The 22,379-nt window shown below is 36.5% G+C and overlaps 1 protein-coding gene across 1 annotated transcript in view; it reads right to left on the bottom strand.

The window, feature by feature from the left end:
* Positions 1 to 2,145: 2,145 nt before the first annotated feature.
* ARFIP1 (ARF interacting protein 1) overlaps positions 2,146 to 22,379 on the bottom strand; it is an 82,861-nt gene continuing 62,627 nt past the window's right edge. The window contains 1 exon segment of the mRNA XM_081076773.1: positions 2,146 to 4,002. Within this exon segment, the coding sequence (XP_080932899.1) occupies positions 3,847 to 4,002 (156 nt within the window). The 3' untranslated portion in view covers positions 2,146 to 3,846.

Here is a 22,379-nt window from a genome sequence, read left to right as displayed (position 1 = left end):
CTAACTTGCCTCTGTAGGCTGTGGTCCTTCTTGGGCCCTAAGATTTGGAAGCTTTGGGATTGTTAATTAAACAAAGGACTATTAGATTGAGGTGCTTTCAATGCCTTAGTAGCCTCGTAAGCCTGAAATGCCTCAAGATTAAGAAATCAAAATAACCAATCACAAATAGCCAACGTAGCCTTTCCCTAACCACTTAAGCTACAGCCAATCAAATAACTTCCTTGCTTTGCTCCCACCTCTTCTTTATAAAAGTATTTCCCGTAGCTCCTCTTGGTGGAGGGCTCCTAACCGTTTCCGGTTTGGCACTGCCTGATTTGAATCAATTTTTGCTCGAATAAATTCTTAAAATTTTTTAACAGGCCTCAGTTTGTTTTTAACAGGATGAAGAGTTCAATTTCACAGACATGCTCTTCAGTGCATTTTTTTTTCTTGAATAATTGCTATTTTAATAAGAGAAAAGTCAACCATCTCTCTGCCCCATACTCCGTAACTCCCCTGAATCCTGACTTTCCTGACAGCTTTTCCCTCTCCACTTAAAACATTCATAAAGTGATATTCTGATGGTTATATGTTTTATGTCCTTTCATGCTTATTGGCTTTAAAAACATGCTAAACAGTCATGTGTGTATGCTCTTGGAGGCATAAATTGATGAAATCTTTCTTGAAAGCCAATTGGCAATACATAACAAAATCTTAAAATATGTAACACTTTGAGAGCTCATTCACTTCTAAGAATCTAATCTAAGGGAATAACTAGGTAAGAGTATAAAAATGAATGCATGCATGTTAATGGATATTCAAACTAGAGTTTATAATATAAATAATCGGTAACTAAAATAGGTAAATTCACAGGAGTTAGGCGGTCCCATGCAGTATTTATTGACGGGGGAAGTTATTTTGAAATTAACTTCTAATTTTTTTTCTACAATGAATATGAATCACTTTCTTAACAAAGTAAATACGAGGTGTGGTCAAACAACATGGTGAATGTTTAATTAAAAAAAATTATTACAGTAAAAGACACATTGCTATTTTTCCCCCTCAAAATACCCCCCTCTTCGAATATACTTATCCCATTGTTCTTGCCACTTTCTGAAGCAGTTCTGGAAGTCCTCTTTAGTGTCTTTAGTTGCGCTGTGGTAGCTGCCTCGATGTCCTGAATCGTTTTGACTTTGGGAAGAGTCAGAAGTCGCACAGTGCCAGATCCGGTGAATGAGGACACACCGTAATGTTTCTGACAGAAATTGCTGTATACCAGAAGCGGTATGTGACACAGAGCGTGGTCATGATAGAGGATGATTTACGGCACACTTTATCACACGTCTTCTTTCAACAGACTGACTGCACTGAACAAGTTGAAACTTGTCACACACTGTTACTAACTTTCAATGCGCTACTTCCCTATTGAAGATCCCTGCCTTTCCGTTGGATGGCACTGGGCAGCAGCATTCACCGTATTTTTTTATCACAATGGAAAGGCTGTGTCACACATCACTTCTGGTACGGCAATTTCTGTCAAATAAAAACATTATGGTGTGTCCTCATCCACCTTATTCACCAGATTTGGGACCGTGTGACTTCTGGCTGTTCCCTAAAGTCAAAATGATTCAGGACATCAAAGCAGCTATGACAGCACAACTAAAGACACTCATGAAAGAGGACTTCCAGAACTGCTTCAGAAAGTGGCAAAAACAATGGCATAAATGTGTTTGAAGCAAGGGGGAGTATTTTGAAGGGGATTAATGGCAATGTGTCTTTTACTGTAATAATTATTTTTTAATTTAAACATTCACATTTTTTGAGCACTCCTTGCATACTACTGGCTAATAAGTTAATTTACTTACTCCTTTTGCACATGGACCCATGACTCAGAATCACTAATATTTTTAGTTTATTCTGAAAAAAACTCATCAATCCATGAAACTACTTGATTCCTCAGCTACTACAATTGTTACTCAAATGTGATAAGAGTGGACATGTTCTCCCAAAAGAGATGCCAATTGAAGGAAAAGAATAACTTACTGAAATAAGTGACAGAAGTGCCATTTTTTGTTATTGTTTTTAAAGTTCAGAAAAAACAAATCCTATGTCTCAGAATTCCCGAGTCATTGCTTATTTTAAATTATGAATAGCCAGAGAAGCAAGGCACTGCAGCAAACACTTTTAATAAGAATACAAAATTCACACCAGAGGCACATTCTGGGGAATGTAAATGCACTATCACAAGTAGTAATTCTGCTGGAAGAATAAAATAAGGCTCTCTGAGTACAAATATACAGGAGGGAATGATTAAAACAGGTTTATGATTTACAATCACATTACATTGTATTAAGCACTGGAAACAGGCGTATTATTTTAAAAGCCAGCTAGAAGGCATTTGAACATATATAACAAATCTTACAGTCCACAAAGTTCATGTATAACAGTAATTTTAAGTACTTCATTTCAACACAAAAGAAATGAACAGATGAAGGGATACCTCTCAAAATATTAATTTAAATCTATGACAAAAATCAGAAGAACTTATATTTAAAAAGGATTATGTTCCTGATACAACCACAAAGCTGAAAGGCGAACCACATACCACAAAAACAGTGCTGAGCAACTACGACAGCTATGGTCTCACCAATCCCCTTCTTGTTGCCACCACCACAATGGCCCATATGCCTTTCCATTACTCAAATGAAAATAATCCCCGTCTTCCCATTCCACAAGAGGAACGAAGGAAAACCAAACAATCAAAAGTTGGTTTCACCATAAACCCTAAATGTGGTTTAACAAATACAAAGAAACTCAACAGGTATACACAGTGCTCCTTTCCAAGGAAGGAACAGACACGTCGTACATTATCTGAAACGGATTTCCTTAGGATTATGTACATTGGTTGAATGAGAATTACTGTATCTGAGAAGGCACATATCTGTGATTTAAGGCTTAACCGGTATTGTTACATATGGAAGTCAATGAAAGCTGTCTAGGAGTTCACTTCTGTCAAAATGGAATTTACCAAACTTTTAGCTTTCTAAGCACAGATTTCTATCCTAGGAACCATCAAGAATTTCTATTCCCAAATCCACCTGTCAAAAAAAATTCTCTTAAGCAGGTTTCTTTATGAATCAAACGAAACTGCTAACACAACCGTCCTATGACTTTGGATGATGCAAATTCATAAGCTCAAATGCCTCATAGAAATGACAGTGTGATCCCTGCGTCTTAAAAAAAAAAAAGTCTAAACAAAATTACAGTGGTACAGATTCATTTTTAAAAAGGTATCTGCCACAACTCCACAAGCCAATCATTCATTAGAGTGGCCACCTCTGCGTGAATGCCGCAGGAACATCATATAATTTTACTCTGCAAAATAGGTTCTTTTTCTTTAAGACAATACATGAAAATGAATCTCTTGAAGACGTTTAATATATTCATATATAAAATATCTGATGTTGATATAAATCATGTAAACCTCCCTTTGGAAAAGTTACAACTGGCCCTCATCATTTCCAGGACCAAAAACCTTGAATTTTTATCTGGTCAGTGCAAATCTACATTAGATGGTTTCAAACTACAGAAATAGCCATCAACCCTCACAATACAAAAGGATTTCTCAAAAAGGAAAATTTTTGTGTTCAGATTATAGAAATTCTGCTTAGATTAAAACCACCCATGTTCCCATCCAATTTAGCAGTTTTGTTAAAATATGAAAAAGGGAAAAAATTAAAACTGTTTGTGCAAGAATCTCTACAATCGTTGTCACCCCTTCTTTTCCCCAACTCTGCTTAATTCTTATTAGGTCTGTTTAGAAATATGACAACGTGACTTTCTTTTTTTTTTTCTTTAGGAGTGATTTTACTGTTCTTCAAGCCAAGATGGGGCATCCACTCCAGGAGTTTTCAATTTGATATGGAACTGTTTAAGTGTCTGTTCAAGCTGCTTCTGATTCCCAGCAAAGTAAGCGGCAATGGCATTGTGGAAAAGGACCAGCTGGTTGTGCAATACTTTGACCTGTGAACAGGGCAGAGTTACAAGACCAAGCATTAACACAAATGACAGTGAAATATAAGGTGATTTATTACATGTCTTAATTAGTGTCTCTCTCTTTAGGAAAAGCTGTTTCAATAATACAAAGTTAATTCACGCACACGTACAGTACACTGCTTTGCAAGGTCACTGAGCCTTTGATGACTTAATTTCCCTAAAGGGAATAGGTTAGTTTAAGAAGCTAAATATGTATAGGCATACCTCGTTTTATTGTGGTTCACTTTACTGCACTTCACAGATGTTGCATTTTTTACAAAGTGAAGGCAAAACCCTCCACCAGCAAAAAGCTAACGACTCACTTTATTGCGGAGTGTGGGACCGAGCCTGCGGTATCTCTGAGGCACACTTGTACTGTTAACCATTTTTAAACATTATTGAGGGCATTAATTAAAAACGCCACTCAATCTCTCAAACTAAGACTATTAAAAATCAAACACTGAAGAAGGAAAATTATATATAAATGATCTCTATATTACATATAGTTACATACCAAGTATGAACATCATTAAGCTAAACTTTATGTAAAACTGAGCAGACTGTACTTCTAAATATGGCAGTTCTCTGCAAAGAATCAAGAAAATGGCAGGAAGTGCTGTCCAGAAAGCCAATTTATTTAAGGTTCATATGACTCTCAGTTACTTTCAATTGTTTATTTCTTGTAATGATATCAGGAGGATGTTTTTAACCAAATAACACGATCTCTATGAATCTTTCTTAAAGAAATCAGCAAAGCATCACAAAGACTTGTTTCCAGGGGTCTTATTTATAGCTGTAAAATTTTTGATAGAGAAAGTACAAAATATACTCTTATTTAACCATCCAATCCAATTTTCATTGAAACTGAACTTCAATAATTTTTAATGATGTAAAAATGTCTGATATATGTGCTAAGTAAAAAAATAGGATATAACATTTTATATATATGACATCTGTATTTACTATATTATACACACATTAACACACACATGCATAGTCTCTCAAGCCATTTCTTCATCTACCTACCTCTATGAAGGAAATAACCCAACATGTTTATATTGGATATTTTTGATTTGTAAAGTCTTTATTTTTAAAATTAACATATAAAAATAACATATGCTCAAAATTATAAATTAAAATCTCTCGATCCTCTCTCTGTACTTACTTCCCTCCCCTCACAACTGAGAGAACACTACAAAACATTTTATGGTGTATTCTTTGAGAAATTTTATACAATCTTTAAAAATACAAATGGAATGCACTATGCACACTTTCAGTAATTGGTTTTTACTTGAAATATTTTAGATATCTTTTTATCCCATTCATTTATTCATTCAACGAATATTAATTAAGTCCCTTCTTCTATGTTCCAGGTACTGTTCTAGGTTTTGGGGATATAGGAAAAAACGCCGTTCCTCACGAGCTGACACTCTTAGGGGATGGGGAAAGGGACGGGGGAGCAAGAAACCAGATCAGCAGTGACACCCTAGGGATTCGTCCGAAGCTGGGCTCACCTCTCACTACTCAAACCTTTAGGGTGCCTGATGCTGCTGTTCACGTAGCAGTTGTTAAAAACAAAAGGAATTTTCTCTCCTCTGACAAAGAAAGTTTCTGGCAGGAATATAGTTTAAGAGGGCCAGATAGCAGGAAGCAATGAAAACTAACAATATCTGTACGAACTAAAAGAGGTATATCTTGAATTTATCTGGTCAGGCATTTGAGGCCTGCAAGCTTTCTAAACGAAAACCTTTGGTACCAGTTGCAGCAAGGACCACAACTAAACATTTCACTGTCAGGCACTGTACAAGGATACAAGAACACGAGGGTAAGCAAGGCACAAAATGATGATCACTGATAAATGGGTAGTAGAAATACATCAAGTTAACTTAAAAAACCGCACGTACTGTGGAGAGAAGAGGGTTTTTCCAAGATAGGCTGGAGAACATTGGGACATGAGAGCTCTACCTACCTTGCCCCTGGTTTTGACACATGGGGGATATTCAAAGGATGATAAGACTCAACCACGAGGCAATTATTTAGTTAATAGGATAATTACAGGAAAAGCGGGTTTCTAGATGGTAATTTAGGAGGTGAGTGAAGTATTCTATACATAGTAGACAGTTACAATAATGGCCCCAAAGAATCACCTCTCTCAATATCCACACCTTTGGAGAGTATTCTTCAATGTGTTAAAAAGAAAAAAACCCCGCAAACTCAAGATGGCGTGCCTCGCTTGTGCTAAAAGCCCATGATACCAAACCTGGATTTAACACTTAACCTAATTGCAGTTTCAGCCTCTCCCAGGAGTGGAACTTTAAACTCATCAATCTGAAATTTTCTGATCCACTCTAGTGAGGTAATCTGCCTGATAAGACCCCCTACCCCTTAGGGGAAGGTATACTTGCCTGAAATAATCCACTCTTAGTCAACGCTCTTCCTGCATATAAAATCCTCCCATTTTGTACAATGGACCCCTTGGAGCACTCTTCTAGTTAGTTGTTAGATGGGATGCTGCCTGATTCATGAATCACTTAGTAAAGCCAATTAGATCTCCAAATTTATCCGGTGGAATTTTGTTTTTTACCAAATGAAAGTGAGCTTGGCCATATAACATTAGAAAAGGAGGCCTGATAAACACCACCTTGAGAGGAAGCCCAGTCTAGCCTCCTTCAGGATGACAGCCCCCAGGGAGAGAGGACCAGTCCACTCCAGCTGTGCCCAGCACCCAGCAGGCCTTCCAGCTGAAAGCGAACCCAGACGAACCCACCTATCCAACCCACATAATTGTTAGAAATAATAAATCACTGTTGTTCTAGGTCACTAAGTTTTGGGTGTCTTGTTATACAGCAAAAGGTTAAGTGGTATATCTATGAAAAAGGTTAAGAATGAAGTTTCCGAGCAAGGAATCAGGGTTTTTGATAACACAGCGACAAGGAGGAAATCTAAAGGTCGAGAGGCTCGCAGAGAGGATAGGCTAAGTGGGTGATAAATAAAGGGAGTGAAGAGAAGCCTGTACCTGGCGAGGGTAGGAGTCAGGGGAGAAACTGAGAGAAAGCAGCTAGAGAGCACGGATTCAAACGAGAGGGGAAACTGCTATAATCAGCCCCAAGATCTAACCGCAGTTTTGGAGTTAACGTAATATAGTATCTTTGAAAACTTTTACTTCCACTTCTCTGGGAAGACCTGCATTAGGCATAGTCTGATACTGGTCACAGCCTTCCCAAATTTGTGTTGTTATTAATCAGGTCATTAGTAACATATCCCCATTACTCTTCCTTTATAGAAATTACCAGAAAGAGCTCTGGAATCAGGAGGCACGCATGCCAATCTTGCTTGTACCACTTTCTAGTTTCTTTGTGACACCAGGCACAGGCTACTTCCAACTTCATTGGCCAAGGTCTTTATCTGTTTATCAGGGGTGCCGTTACCACACCGAATCTATAGTGCTGTTGTAAGGGTTAAACGACACGAGATACCACCTAGCACACTGACACAGAATAAGTACTCATTCAGTTTCAGTGCAATCTAAGTTCACCTAGTTGACAGTCAAATCTTCAAACGACACTTCTCGTGTATAGTAAGATATACTTTCATTTACTTAGAACCGACTGATTAGCAACTTGTAAGAAGTAAGATTATGATAGTGTGATTCATAATAAGGAACATATACTTCGTTTTCTTCCTCATTCCTGGCACAGAGTACCTAAAACCCTTGTAGTTTCCTAAGTGATAAGATAGATGGGGGCATCTTTTGTTATAATACTTGGTCTCTTGCCTTGTTTCTGCAATAGCCACAGAGCTAAAGGGTGAAAGGAGTGTCATCTGTTATTCACAATGAGTCCTTTTCAACTACACCCCACTTTATGTTAATGAGATTTTTGGAAACTCCCTAGATAACCACAGAATGGGGGTTGGTTGCCAGGGGAACTAAATTGTGATTAGAGGTTGGGAATTTTCACCTCTACAGCCCAAAACTCCAGGGAGGCGAGAGAGGCTGCAGATTGAATTAATCCCCAACAGACGATAATTCAATCAATTGTGCCTATGTAATGAAGCCTCCATAAAAATCCTGAGTACGGGGTTTGGAGAGCACCTGGGTTAGTGAACGCATCCACATGCCAGGAGGGTGGAGCACCCCAAACTCCATGGGGAGTTTGTCTTCAGGACCCTTGAAGCTCTTGTACTCAGGACCCTTCCAGACCTTGCCCTGTGTACCTCCTCTTCATCTGGCTGTTTATTTGTATTCTTTAATATTTGTACTAAACTTTTTATTAAGTAATAAACTGTTTTCCTGAGTTCTGTGAGCCACTCTAGGAAATGATTGAACCTGAGGAGAGGGTTGTGGAAAGATGCCCAAGTGACAACCTGGACTTTCAACTGGTGTCTGAAGGTGGTGGTGGTGATGGTGGTGGTGCTGTCCACAGTGTCAGGCTGACCTGAATTGTAGAATACCCCGCTGGTGTCCACAGAATTGGTCAGTGTGGGGAAAGAAATCCCACATATCTGGTGTGAGAAGAGTTTGAGAAGTGTTGTGAGTGTGAAAGAAGAAACACAATTATTTCCTTTTCAAAGACAGAAACTGATGTGAAATTTACTGAAGCACAATGAAAAAAAGGGGCAGTTTGGAGGAAAGGTGGATTTCAACAGCTCAGTTTTGGATAAGTTAAGTTTCAGATGCCTTTCAGGCACACACTTGGAAATGTTGAGTAGGTAGCTGCATTTTTGAGACTGGATAGAGTTCAGGATATCAGTCAGGGCTGGAAATGTAAAATGGGAGTCAATATAACACATCAATACACAGATGGTATGCAAAGCCACCTGATTAGAAAAACTCATCAAGCGAGTGTGGATAGACAGAAAACAGATCCAAGGATGGAGTCATGAAAAATGAACCTTGACCATTATACCTTACAACATCTACAGAATTCACTTTGAAATGGATCACAGGCCTAAATCAGAGCTAAAAGCTATAAAACTTCTCAGAATAAGAAGAAAATCTTAATGGTCTTGGGTTTGGCAAAGATTTTTAAATAGTGCAAAGCATAAATTATTTTTAAAAAATTAATAAACTGGACTTCATCAAAATCAAAATATTTTTCTCTTCAAAAGACACTTATATAAATGAAAAGGCAAGCCACATATTGGGAGACAATATTTGCAAAACATGTTTTAGACAAAGAACCTGATGCCACAATACATAAAGAATTCTTACAATTCAATAAGATGACAAACCCAACTGAAAAAATGGGGAAAAGATTTGAATAGGCATTTCACCAAAGAAAATAGGCATATGGCAGACAAACACATGAAGATACTCAATGTCTTAAGTTATTAGAGAAATTCCAATTAAAACCACAATGAGATGCTACTACACACCCACCAGAATGGTTAAAATTAAAGAGTAACTACACCTTATTGGTGAGGATGGAGCAAATGGATCTCTCACACACGATAGTGGGGATGTAAACTGGTACAACCACCTTGGAAAAGCCTGCCAGTTTCTTCAAAAGTTAACCATGAACTTACTATTCCCATGTGTATATACAGCTATTCCACTCCTAAGTACTGACCTGAGAGGAATGAAAGTGTATGTCCACACAAAGACCTGTGCATGAATGTTCATAGAAGCTTTATTTGTAATAGCCTACAACTGGAAACAACCCATATGTGTATCAATGGCTTAATAGGTAAATTGTGGCATTTCTATACAATGGAGTATTACTCAGCAATAAAAAAAGAAATGAACTGATATATATACAACATGAATGAATCACAAAAACATTATGCTTAGTGAAACAAACCAGAAAACAAAGAGTAGAAACTGTTTGATTCCATTTATGTCAAATTTAGAACATACCAACTAATTTATAGTTGCCTGGTAATGAGGGTTTGGAATACAAAGGAGCTCAAAAAAGCTTTTGGGGCTGATGAACTTATTGTCTTGTTTTGGTGATGGTTTCACAGGTGTCTGCATATTATCAAAACTCGTCCAATTGTACACCTTAAATGTGTGCAGTAATGCATGTCAATTATACTTTGGTAATGCCGTAGGGAAAAACAGTGGTGCTAGGAAAACTGGTTATCCATGTGGGGAGAAAACTGGATACCTTAACTCACATAGTACTATAAATAAATCAGCTCAGGGTGGATTTGGAATTGCAAAAACCAAAAAAATCGAAAACTTTTAGAAGAAAATATAGCCAAAAATCTTATAATGCTGGGTTGGAAAAGATTTCTTAAATAGGACACAAAAGGCATGAACAATATAAGATTGATAATTTAAGCTGCTTTAAGACCTTTGGTTTGTCAAAAGCCATTGTAAAGAGGGTAAAAATCACAAGTCACAAAATGATAGAGGATATCCATAACACATAACCAAAACAATATTTGTATAAAAATATATAAAGAACGCTGACAAATCAGGAAAACAACAACCCAGTGGAAGTATGGGCAAAGGCATAAATTGGCGTTTTATACTGGAAGAAATAAACATGGTCAATAAATAATGAGGGAAATAAAAAATGAGGAGCGCACAAAAATATACCATTTTACTCACTTCGTTTGGAGAGCATGTGGACCAAAGGGATCTTGTACACACTGCTGGTGGGAACGTAAATTGGTACATCCACATTGGAAAACAATCTGGCTTTATCTTACAAAGTTGCACACTCACAATTTCCTAATAGACATGGTCAGGAACATTCATAGCAGACACAGAAACAATGCAAATGGCCTTTAAGAGTAAAATGAATGGACAGAATGTAAGGTATGGGGGCAAGAGAATGGGTCAAGGAAGGAACACACAGAAAGGCACAAATCATTGGTAATGCTCTAGTTCTTGGGTTGGGTGGTGGGGTCACAGAAGTTCATTATATTATTATGCTTTATAACTTAAATACACATTACATATATTATTTTATATGTATATCAAATGTAATTTTTTTTAAAGATAAAGAAAACAGGAAAATAATGAAGCTTTATGACTCATTTCAGATATAAGATCAAAAAATATAAAGATGAGTTAATAGATCTGAAAATGAAACTAAATTAGAAAATTTCAAATAATCTTTCCAGATTCTAATTCTTTGTATAGCCATAAATCAATTCTGTTTATAACCAAGACGTTCACCTTTACTTGTAGAGCCTGAAGTAATGGACCTCAGAGAATTCAAGAAAACTCATATCTGTCCCTAAAATACGATGTTACAATCCTCATGAACTCCTGCTATGTGATGCATTTTGAATTTTTTCAAACCACACTTAAGTAAAATTTCCTTCTCTAAAATGGCATTATCCAGATCAGGAACAAGGCAAATTTACGACAAACTAAACCACTTACTGATTTTCTACATTCTCTGTCCATTAAGTAAATAATCTTTTTTTTTTTTTTTTTGCCTGTAGAGACTCTTGTTAACTGCAGAAGAAAGCTAATATAGCTGAAGGATAATAAAAGACACAGGAAAAATCGGGCTCCATTCCCATATCTGCCCCAAGTTTACTACAAGTTTACTCTCTTCTCATTTGCATCATGAAGAAACAGAGATCAGGATAATTTTTATGGTTCCCTGCTAATAAAATTTCTGAAAAAAGTAACTGCTTTCTAAATAGAGGTATACATATATTTGGAAACTCAAAGAGCTCTCAAAAATAGCCTTCTTTTTCTCAATAGAGAAATAATATTCCTATTTATTTATTTAAGTTTGTTTTTTATTTTTTATTGGGGAATACTGGGAAACAGTGTTTCTCCAGGGCCCAAACAAGTCGTTGTCCTTCAGTCTAGTTGTGGAAGGTGCAGCTCAGCTCCAAGTCTCGTCACCGTTTTCAATCTTTAATTGCAGGAGGGAACCGGCAGCCTTGTTAGGAGCTTGCACTCTAACCAACTGAGCCATCTGGCTGCCCCTCTAGAAGCTCAGGGGCAGCCTGTTGTCTTCAATCTAGTTGTGGAGGGCGCAGCTCACGGGCCCATCAAACTGGCAAATCAAATTGGCAACCGTGTTGTTCAGAGCTCGCGCTCTAACCAACTGAGCCATCTGGCCAGCCATATTCCTATTTATTTTTAAGGATAAGAAACGGTTCCTCTTTTAGAGTTTTTTTTTTTTTTTAAGGCTTTCACACTTGTAGCCTACCTGGGTTATAAAGTAATTTTCTACCTTGCTCTATGATTATAATTTGGTTTTTCTTGTTTTACCTATTTCAGCTGATACTTGGCTCCTGGAATTACAGAGCAACTAGGGGCTTCTGTATGTTTAGCGTGAAATACTCATTTTCAGAAATAGGTTTTAGCCAATTTATTGCTCTTTGAGTCACACAAATGTTTTGACTTGAATTTTAATTCTCATGCTTTAGAATTAGAGGAGACAATAAAAGCAGAGTACAGGATTTGATCCATGTATTGGATCTCTAGAGAGCTGTTACAACAGTCTAGAAAGTTAGAGAGTAAGAAAGAAAGTGGAGGGAGTGGCCTGATGGCCCAGTTGGTTCGAGAATGAGCTCGCAATAATAAGGTTGCTGGTTTGATTCCCACATGGGATAGTGGGCTGTGCCCCCTGCAACCAGATTGAAGGACAACGACTTGGAGCTGATGGGCCCTGGAAAAACACACTGTTCCCCAATATTCCCCAATAAAAAATTTTTAAAAAAAGTGGAAAGGGCATTAGATAATCTTTAGCTAAGACTACAAATGTCAACATAAGCCAGCTTCCCCATTCCTTGGGGTAGATGACAAACCCAACACAGACACACACCTCTTTTTGTAGCTGAAGAAATCTTGGTAGCTCACTAAAAAGCCTCAAACCAGGTGTTTTCAAAATGGTCTCCTAACCCCCAGTGAAACTTAATCCACAGGAAACCAAGGAAAGTAGGTGCTTTTTAGGACTGAATTCTAGTTTTCACAACAAAATGATACAATACCCATTTCACAAAAACATTACCCAGTAATTGTGAGAAGGTTGATGTGTAAAGCCTTTAAAAGCACACACTTCAGAGCAGTTCCATGGCATAAAGAGAGGCTTCGGGGATTCACAGGTTTTCATTATAATTATGGAAATAAAGTTTAAAATTTCATTGTCACTTTAATCGCAGGAGCTATTTTATACCAAAAGAGGTAACTTACCCTCATTTTTCTATTAGCACTAATTATGTAAGTGTTATCCTAGTACAAGTTTTAGTTTTGGTAGTATGTCTTCAAAATCAGATACAAATTTAAATAAGAATGGTATTGACTCTTTTATCCAATTAAAACATTACTAAAAAAAAGAAAGGGAAATTAAAATAAACTAATAGATCGATTTTTGATATGAATATACTTTCTAAATGAAATTAATTAAAAACAAGTATTTTGCTTTTCTGGCTATTTTTGATGAACAAATTTACACTATAATACGTATTCATAAAATGTCTTCAATGCAGTTCTGACTGGTATGCCACAAGGAATTCTGAGAATATTTTGGTTGTTAAATAAATATAAATTATTACCAATTAAAGGGAAGAATTAAGTAATATTAGGAAAGCAGCTGCAACACAATTTTAAAGATAACTAAGTTTTGCAATCTTGGTAAATGGCTGTGCTGTTATCACTATATATAAGGTGTTTTAACAAGACTTAAAAGTATTATTTTAAGTTACTTGGCTCGTTTATCAGGTTCATTTTACTAGGCTATTTGGTTTTGTAAAGGTCAGTCTAGGAAAGATTCTGGTTTGTCAAACAGAACTGGCTTAGGGAGAAAGGAAGAAAGTGAGGCGGGAGAAAGGTCAAACCCTACTTTTGGGCAAAAAAGCCAAAATGTTCGAGGAAATATTTTAGGGTCATTACACTTTTTCAATTTACTTCTATATTTATGCTCTCCGATCATGAGAAGTGATGAGCACACAGAATCAAAGAAACAAATATCTTTGGTAGACTATTCTTTGATATGGTGGATGCCTAACTTTTGTGAGGCACTTCCTATGTGACAGATAATATGTTGCCCTTATATCTACTCTGTACAGTCTTCTATTCTCTCCTTTAAAAAAAGCAGACTGAGACAGTTAAGTAACTTGCCTAAGGTGAGACTAGGAAGCAGATGGGCTGGGAGCTGGAGAAGTCAGGAATGTCTTCATCCAAGACTGGCCCATGCTCTTTCACCTATTCCAACCCGCCTCTATTCATAAGGCAATAAACATTTTGGAAAGCTTTTAAACAAAGTCTGAAAAAAAAGAGATTACAGAGCACTTTTAAAGGAAAGGTAGAAATGTAGGAAATAAATACTTGAAGCTCCTTCCTAATTTTATCTCTGCCCTGAAATTGCCTTTAAACATCCTCGGGACAAGGATCTAACACGCGAGTTGGAGCAGATGAAAGAAATGAAAGTTAATTTCTTTCTAAAATGATGAAGAACACAATATTAAACTTTCATATACTCTTTTCATAATTACAGAGCAAGAAAAAAATCTATATGGAACTATTTATTGATGTATGTCCTAACTTAGAAAAGATTTAAAGTGGTTATAGGGATAAATACAATACAACAGAAAAGCAGAAATTTAAAATAGGAGCAAAAGAAGACAGAGGTAACAATTCTGGCCAGAAATGGGATGACGACAAATTTGACAAATTTTCAAAACCTAACATCAGAAACAATTATAGTAATTTACAAATACATGAAATCACTGTGAACTCAATTACAAAGGACTTTCATAAAGATCTGCCAAACAATGAGCAACCCAGATCAGACATAAGCAAAACCACTATAGCAACATCTGGTGAATGACCTAAAAAGTAGCGCACAATACTTTAATTGTTAAAGGGCAAAACAAACTTCAACACTGACTACTAAGGCAGAGACAAGTTGGGGTTTTAAATAGAAACTGGGTAAGAGAATTTTAAGAGCAGGACTGATGATAGATGATACCAAGTGGATTACACTGAAAACTTTCTCCTGCCTACACAGCATGTATCAATTTAAGATAAATACCATTTACAAAAAGTTACTGACTGAAAAACTTGAAGTATTACTTCATAGGCATCAAATCCATAAAAAGGCACTTCACTTCTACCAAATGAACTTCTTTACAAATCAAATTTAGATTATATACCTTAACAGAGATACTGAAGTAATTGAGGAAAAGAGGCAATTGCTAGCTAAAAGTTATTAGTTTTAATTATATTTACAATTGTTAAATTCTTTAAACTAATTATTGGCTCTCCCAATAATTCCATAAATTGGTGTTAATATTACGTGTACAATAGTGGGGTAGTAGCTTGGCTTAAACAGGTGAGTCAAACCTGGAAGAAAATTGTTCTTTAGTGAGATGTCTCCAACCATTAATATGTAAAGTATTAACTCCTTTCTTTACCCCCTTCTATTTAAAAATGTGTAATTACACATTCCTCTGCCCATCATTGACCCCTTTTCAGTAAGTAAGAGACCAGAAGAGTAACAAACAGGAAAGTATACCTATCTTAATCTTTCATTGGGTTTGTGATTGTATTACTTTGTAATAGATTTGGAAATGCCTGTCATGCCACAGCAACTACCAGTTAAGGCACTATCAAAAATAAGGGTGTGGGCACTGGGAGTCAGAGAAGGAAAGACAAATATGAACTACAAGTGGAGGTGAAAGAACAGATTTTATTTTTCTGACTCACTGGGATAGGTTTCAACAAATCACTACAAGCAGGCAAGCAGGTAAAAAAAAAAAAATCACCGTAAGAGGGAAAAACGGGCAGTCCACCATTGACAAGAAGATAACTGATGAAATCAATCTGTAAACTCCAGTAACAGCAGGTCACAGAACTGTGGTAATGTCTTACAATTCTTTATTCAATGGTACATAAAATTCTCAATGCACAGGTTTTCTCCTCCTTAGCAAAAATGTCTGTTGACTTTTTATTCTATGGTTTCCATTGTTAGCTCCCTCCCCTTCCTCCCATCCTTCCAAGAGCTCCAGCTTGAGACGTGACCAATATGGCTTGTGTTTTACAAGAATCTATCTTCTTTCTCTGCTATTTTAAGAACCTTACTTGGAGCAGCATTGTAACTTCATGTCTCTTAACTAAAAGCAGGCTATGAAGTCAAACAGTTCTACATTTGACTCCTAGTCTGGCTGTGAAGCTCTGAGCAAGTTACTTCACCTCTCTGAATGTCAGCATCATCATCTGTATACTAGTACCTGATCACCTAGGTCACAGATTAGATGGATATACCTATAAATGTTACATAAAATACTTATGTAGAGCTTCCTGCACATACAGACTACTCAAAGAGTACTATCAATTCCGTTGCTGTAGGAAGGGAAGGCTCTACAGATCATCCATGGAGCTTAGTTCTAGAGCAGGGGTGTCCAAACTTTTTTCAGCGTTTTTCACCAAGGGCCATATGCGGTAAAATACACAAACAGCCGGGCCACTCACTCGAGGTGAAGTACGTATTGCCTCACCTGGTTTATTTAAGTAAACTAAATACATTTTTGGAATTTGCTGCGGGCCAATTAACAATGGATCATGGGCCACAGTTGGCCCGTGGGCCGCAGTTTGGACACCCCTGTTCTACGGGAAGAAACATTAGCAGGCAGCACAGCACAGTGTGACAGGTGCTTTAGGTGGAGAAGGCTCTGGGCACTACACTAATACTTAGGGGAAGAAAGAAACTTTCAAGTTGCTGGAGGAAATATTAAGTAACATAAATCATTCAAGCTAGCATCTGAGCTCCTAGTTCCAAATCAATTTAGGTGCAGAAGAGTAGTTAAGAACTAGGGATGTCCTCTCATTGACCCTTTCCTCACTGGATTTAGGACACTGGGCAACAGGAACTTACAGTTAAACCAATGGCCTATTCACACTCATCTTCATATTCACAAAATAGCTTACCTTCATAAATATGGTTCTATAGTATACCTTGGAAAACTCTGTTTTTAAGATTGAGACCTCAATCTCTTATACAACTTACAAAATTCTGATCCTATGTACCTAACAACTGTTTATAAACTAAATGGAAAAGTCTTTATTAAGATTTATGATAAAGCGATTATTTTTCTTTAAAAAATCCACAAGCAGTAATACTAGGCTCTGCTTTAAGATGAGAATAGAAAATTTACCAAAAGTTAACAAATCATTTAAACTTATGATCCAGGGTTTCTTCAAGAATTTTTTTTTCTGACCTTTTCCCACCAATGCTCCTGTTCCTCAATCTTGTTTAAGGAACAAGACATGCTGCCACCATGCTGCCACCATGCTGCCACCTAGCCGAGCAGGGATTTATCAAATTCGGTATTTCTTCTTTCTTATGCGTAACTCAGCATTTTGTATATAACAGGTTTTACTCAACGTTCTCCATTAGGTTGTAAGTCATTTGACAGCAGCGAGTTTGTCATAATACCTTCATACGATATTTTTTAGGATTAGGCATTATTATAATAGCTCAAAACAAGCACCATAAAAAAACTTACTGAATTTAAAACAGAGCCTCTTTTGAAAATTTAAAGATAGAAATAACAACAGAAAACCAGAATGCTATAAGGTTTCGGAGAAAGAAAGGAGAAAGCTATTAATCAAACGATTTTTTTTAATCTAACAAAGTAAAATGTAGATGAGTCACAGAAGGAAAACACACACGCACGCAACAAGAAAGTGCTGAGTCATTACTGAGAGGACTTCAAGGAAAGGTTAAAGAGAACAACGCAAAGTCAAATTCTTAAACATTGCGAGTGTCTTCTAAGATTTTACTCGGAAATACTATATAAAGGTTTTACTTTTAAGTAAACTGAAGAGACTGTAACTACTACGAACTAAAAAGAAAGTGCAGCAATGCTACCACCAACAAAACAATGCAGATAGATTATCAGTGATCTGTTCAAATTTTACACCGATCACTTAAAAAAAAATCAACTTTATCACAAAACCTGGCCAATGACTTGGGAGATACCCAAGGTTCTTGGCAATATAAAAGAAATGTGGACTTGAGTAGTACACAGGTACCAACCATTTTTACAGAATAGATACACTGCTGCAATAATGGTTAAGTAAATTTTTATAAATCAATCCTAGTCACTCAACGTAAAAGAACCAAACAATCCCCTCCCCTCTAACATATACAACAGAAAAATGAAACCCAGACCCTACCCTCCAAATGAGTTAATCACTTCTGACCAAAAAGCGTCAGAAAACACAAGCACCTCATAACTGCCAGAAAAAAAGGAAGCAGGTCAAATCTATAAAAACAGCAATTCATGATTATAAAGCTGTAACTCCTGGGAGGCTTTCAAATTGCCCTTATCTACCATCACCCTTATTCAAGCTCCCATCATCCCTTATCTAAACTACTATATTCACTCTTAGATTCTACTGAAATCTAAGCTCCATATTTCAGTCCTGTCATTTGCCAAAAATTCTTTCAATCGCTTCCCACTGATACTAAAATAAACTTTTCCTTCGTGGGTCTATAAAGCCTGTATGGTCTGGCCCCTGCTTACCTCTATGCTCTTCTCCATGCTCTAGCCACATGTGCTCTTTGAACATACCACATCCCTTCCTGCCACAGGGCTGTGACATACACTGTTCTTTCTATCTGGAATACTCTCTGCTTCTCACTTTAGCTAGCTAATGCTCAACACCACTTTCTCATGGAAGCTGGCCCTGACTACTCTTAACTGATCACGTACGTCTCCTTGAAAACACAGGTGATAACCAAAATTATATGTCTATATTTTTGGTGTGATTTCATCAATGTTGTTTCTTTCACTAGCCTATAAGCTCTTCGAGGGTAGAGCTTGTTTTTACTTTTGCTCACTGGATAGCACCAATATCCAGAACACTCCCTGGTGAGGGGGTACTGAAGTTTTGCCACCCCAAACTATGCCTTTTGGAATACTGATTTTAGGCTGGTTATTCAGAAACAAAATACAAGGAAGAACCCTTACCTGCTTAAAGAAATTCAGACGGAAAAATTGCTTAAAGGAAGAGAGTATCACCTTAGCATTATCATATAAACTGTGGCAGACGGGGAGAAATCCAGCAAATCCTGTTTGCAGAACATCCCTCTGCTGTGTGCTATTGTTTCTGGGTGGCCCAGCAAAAATTTACTTGCCCCTTTTGTTCTTCTTCATTTACCTGTAAATTGCCTACTTTCTCTTTGAAATCCCAGACCCCTGCCTCCCTTTTTTGTCCAAAATGGCATATAAACTTCAACTGCCCAACGCCTCTTCGGGTCTCATATGCTTATGGCACCTCTGCATATACATCGTAATAAATTTGGGACATTTTTTTCTGTTAATCTGTCTCATGTTAATTTGATTATTAGCCCAGGTAGGAGAATTTATAAGGTAGGAGGAGGGAAGTTATCCCATCTCCACTGGCACACAGTATATACCTAAAAAAAAAGTTTGTTAAATGAATGAAAAAAGTAACAGTAACAACATGAAATTATGTCAAATTACATGATGAAATATACTCAGGAATTAAGTCTGGAAGTAAAGTTGCCTGAGTAAGGGAATGTTTCACAGGATCCAAATGTAGGTAATCCTATTTGGCACAGTTGTTGAGCTTGCTTATTACACTTACACATGTCAATCCATAAATGCTTGTTTTTTACCTAGAGCTAGCTAGGGTTCTTTTACCTAGAGAACTTAATTTCATTTGACCTATGAGTAAATGCCAAGAGGCAATACTGTTTATGCCTCCAGTTACGGAAGTAAAGACAACAATCAGTAAGTCACTGGAATGAATATTTCAAAAGTATCAAGAGTAAGAAATTAGGGTTATTTTCTTTTGTCAATGGGTAAAAAGATTTTCCGAATGTATCTGCTCATACATATTAAGTAATGATTAACATGCTCCTTAAAATTTGGCAACCAATACCCATTCTTTTAAATTCAGAGGTTTATACTTTTTTCTCTCAAAGAGAACTTTTAGTAAATAAAGAATACCTTTGCCCTCCAAGCACTTCCAAACATTTACAGCATATTTTTACAAAAATGAACTAGGCTTTGAGTATTTCCTATTACATTACGTATTTGTATAAAGCCACTGAGTCATCACAACTAGATATACAGTTGTCTCATATTACATAAGTATGTTTACTCTGTTGTACGTTTTTATTCTGTGTATTCTCCTCTTTCTCCTGCCTCACCACTTCAGTTCACTGAATTTTCCTCTGAAAGTTAAACTCATAATAAGATGCATATGAAATAAGTCCATAATATATTAGACAAGAAATCCTAATATACAGGAATATTACTGTATTATGATTATATTGAAACACGGTGTGAGTGAAAACGACAGTTATTTTCACCAACCTAAGATTCAGAATGACTATGATTTTTGAGAAAAAATAATTTAAGTAACTATATTAATCAAATACATATCCAGGACAGATCCCAAGTCTGGTTCATCTTTTCCTGCCCACCCACCCCCACTGACTGCCATCCTTTAAGTCATTAAACTATATTAATGGAAAAAACAATGCATGTAGTGGTTATAGCTAATTCATAGCTAATTTACCGACATTACCTTAAAGTAAAAGTGTATTTTGTCCTTCTTGAAATAACAATATAATAAAATTAATGGAAGCCTTACTTTTTATTTATACCCTAAAACACTTTGTTGAATCTTTTGATACATTCAGGGTTTTCTTTTTTTCCCTACATTCCCAAGTTAAATTATAGTCATCTTAAGGGAAACATTAATCTTAAATTACTTTTTTCACATTCCATGTGGTTCCAAGCCATATAAAAAGTTGTTTAAAAAAAACAAATATGGTTCGCTCAAAACGATCTGCATATTTTTCTCTTAAGTTTTTGCCTTCTCTTTCCATGCAAACAGTACCACTGCAGACAACAGAAGAATTTCAGAGAGAGGATGCTTTGCCTTCACTAAAGCAGAGTGAAGTAATCAGGATTCGCCTTTCACCCCATGCTAGTTGACTCTCATTTACTTCCATCTCATTCACTTGCCTTCAGCGAGCCTCTAATTCTGGGAAGAAATTCAAATGCACATTTGCTAAATGATTACACACATGTAACAACAGCAAGGCCAGGCATCAACAGGGCGGTCAAAGAAGCCAAGGCACCTCTGCTTAGAGTCTACAAAACACCAGAAATGTCTATTTTCTTTCTCTTTACAAAAGTAGCCTAGGTTTTGTTTTGGACCTTGAAAGGAACAATCAAAGGCAAATAAACTGCCTTAATCCACAAAATAGCTCGTTATATTATTTAAATGTGTAGAAAAAGAGAAATATTGATGAAAGGAGAAACACTAGAAGAGCCTAATTAACTTTGTCCTTAATGCTATGCAACTCAGTGTTGTTTAGGAAATGAAGAAAAGAATATTAGAGAGTAGTAAGGGTTGTTTAGGTTAAAGATAAACACAATATATCATGGGGGGGGGGGTTAGAGAGTATAGATTATAAATAGAAGAATCCAAGGTTTTCCATTCAAATTATTTCTAGAAATAGTTAGAAATCTGTGACAAATACAGGTATGTGCACATATCACTCAGCATTAATGCACGCACATAGACAGAAATGTGTGTATTTTACACACCTATTCTCTTTGTTTTGCCAGAGAAGGAAGGTTAGACTAACTACATATAAACACTTCAATTTTCTAAGATATACCTACAAATCTACCTCTCAATCTCTCAAAATATTTTAAAAACATGTTCTAAGAACGAAACAAACAAAAACATTCTCACAATGTTTGTCCACTAAAATTGATTGCAATAGTTACAGGAATGGTTCTTAATTCTTTACTCAATGACTATTTGCTTTTACTTTATGCATATTCTAGGTGTTTGGTTATCTGGCATCTCATTTTAGAAGAGAAGTGTTGCTATGGGAAGACACTTTCAAAGCCATGATATATGAACCAAAAGAAAGCACCCCAACCGCCTTCCCCAAGCCGCAAAAACAGCTTAAAAGAAAAGGCATTGGTCAGGACATCAAGTTAGAAAACAGCACAGTCACTGATGTTTCTGATAAGTTTTGTTTAGAAAAATTCAATATACAATATTTAGGAAATAGAAAGAGTATATCACATTTTGTTAAAATTCAAATGTTAAGTAGATTACCTGACAACTGCCTTTAAAAGAGATGTCAAGGTACAAATTCGGCTGTAGTTTAACAAAAGAACAAAAACCCTCTAGATTTGAGGCATTTCAAACTGCCAAGAAAGCAAACAGGGATGACAGACAGCTCTGTGGCCTAAAGGTTTGCCTTTTCTTCCCTTTGTTAGAGATTTTAAAGAAAAGGGTAAAAAGTTAACAACAAAAAACAAAAGTTTTCTCATGGATCTGTCTTTATCCAAATTATAGTTATTTATTGCTTAAAGTAAATAAAAAAGATCAACATGATCTCTTTATAGTTTTGAAAAGTTAAATAAAAAAGATGAAAAAC

The sequence above is a fragment of the Rhinolophus hipposideros genome (genome assembly GCF_964194185.1).
Source record: "Rhinolophus hipposideros genome assembly, chromosome: 16".
In the NCBI taxonomy this organism is placed as follows: Eukaryota; Metazoa; Chordata; class Mammalia; order Chiroptera; family Rhinolophidae; genus Rhinolophus; species Rhinolophus hipposideros.
The sequence above is the reverse complement of the archived record's forward strand: the minus strand, read 5'-3'. Positions and strand labels throughout refer to the sequence as shown.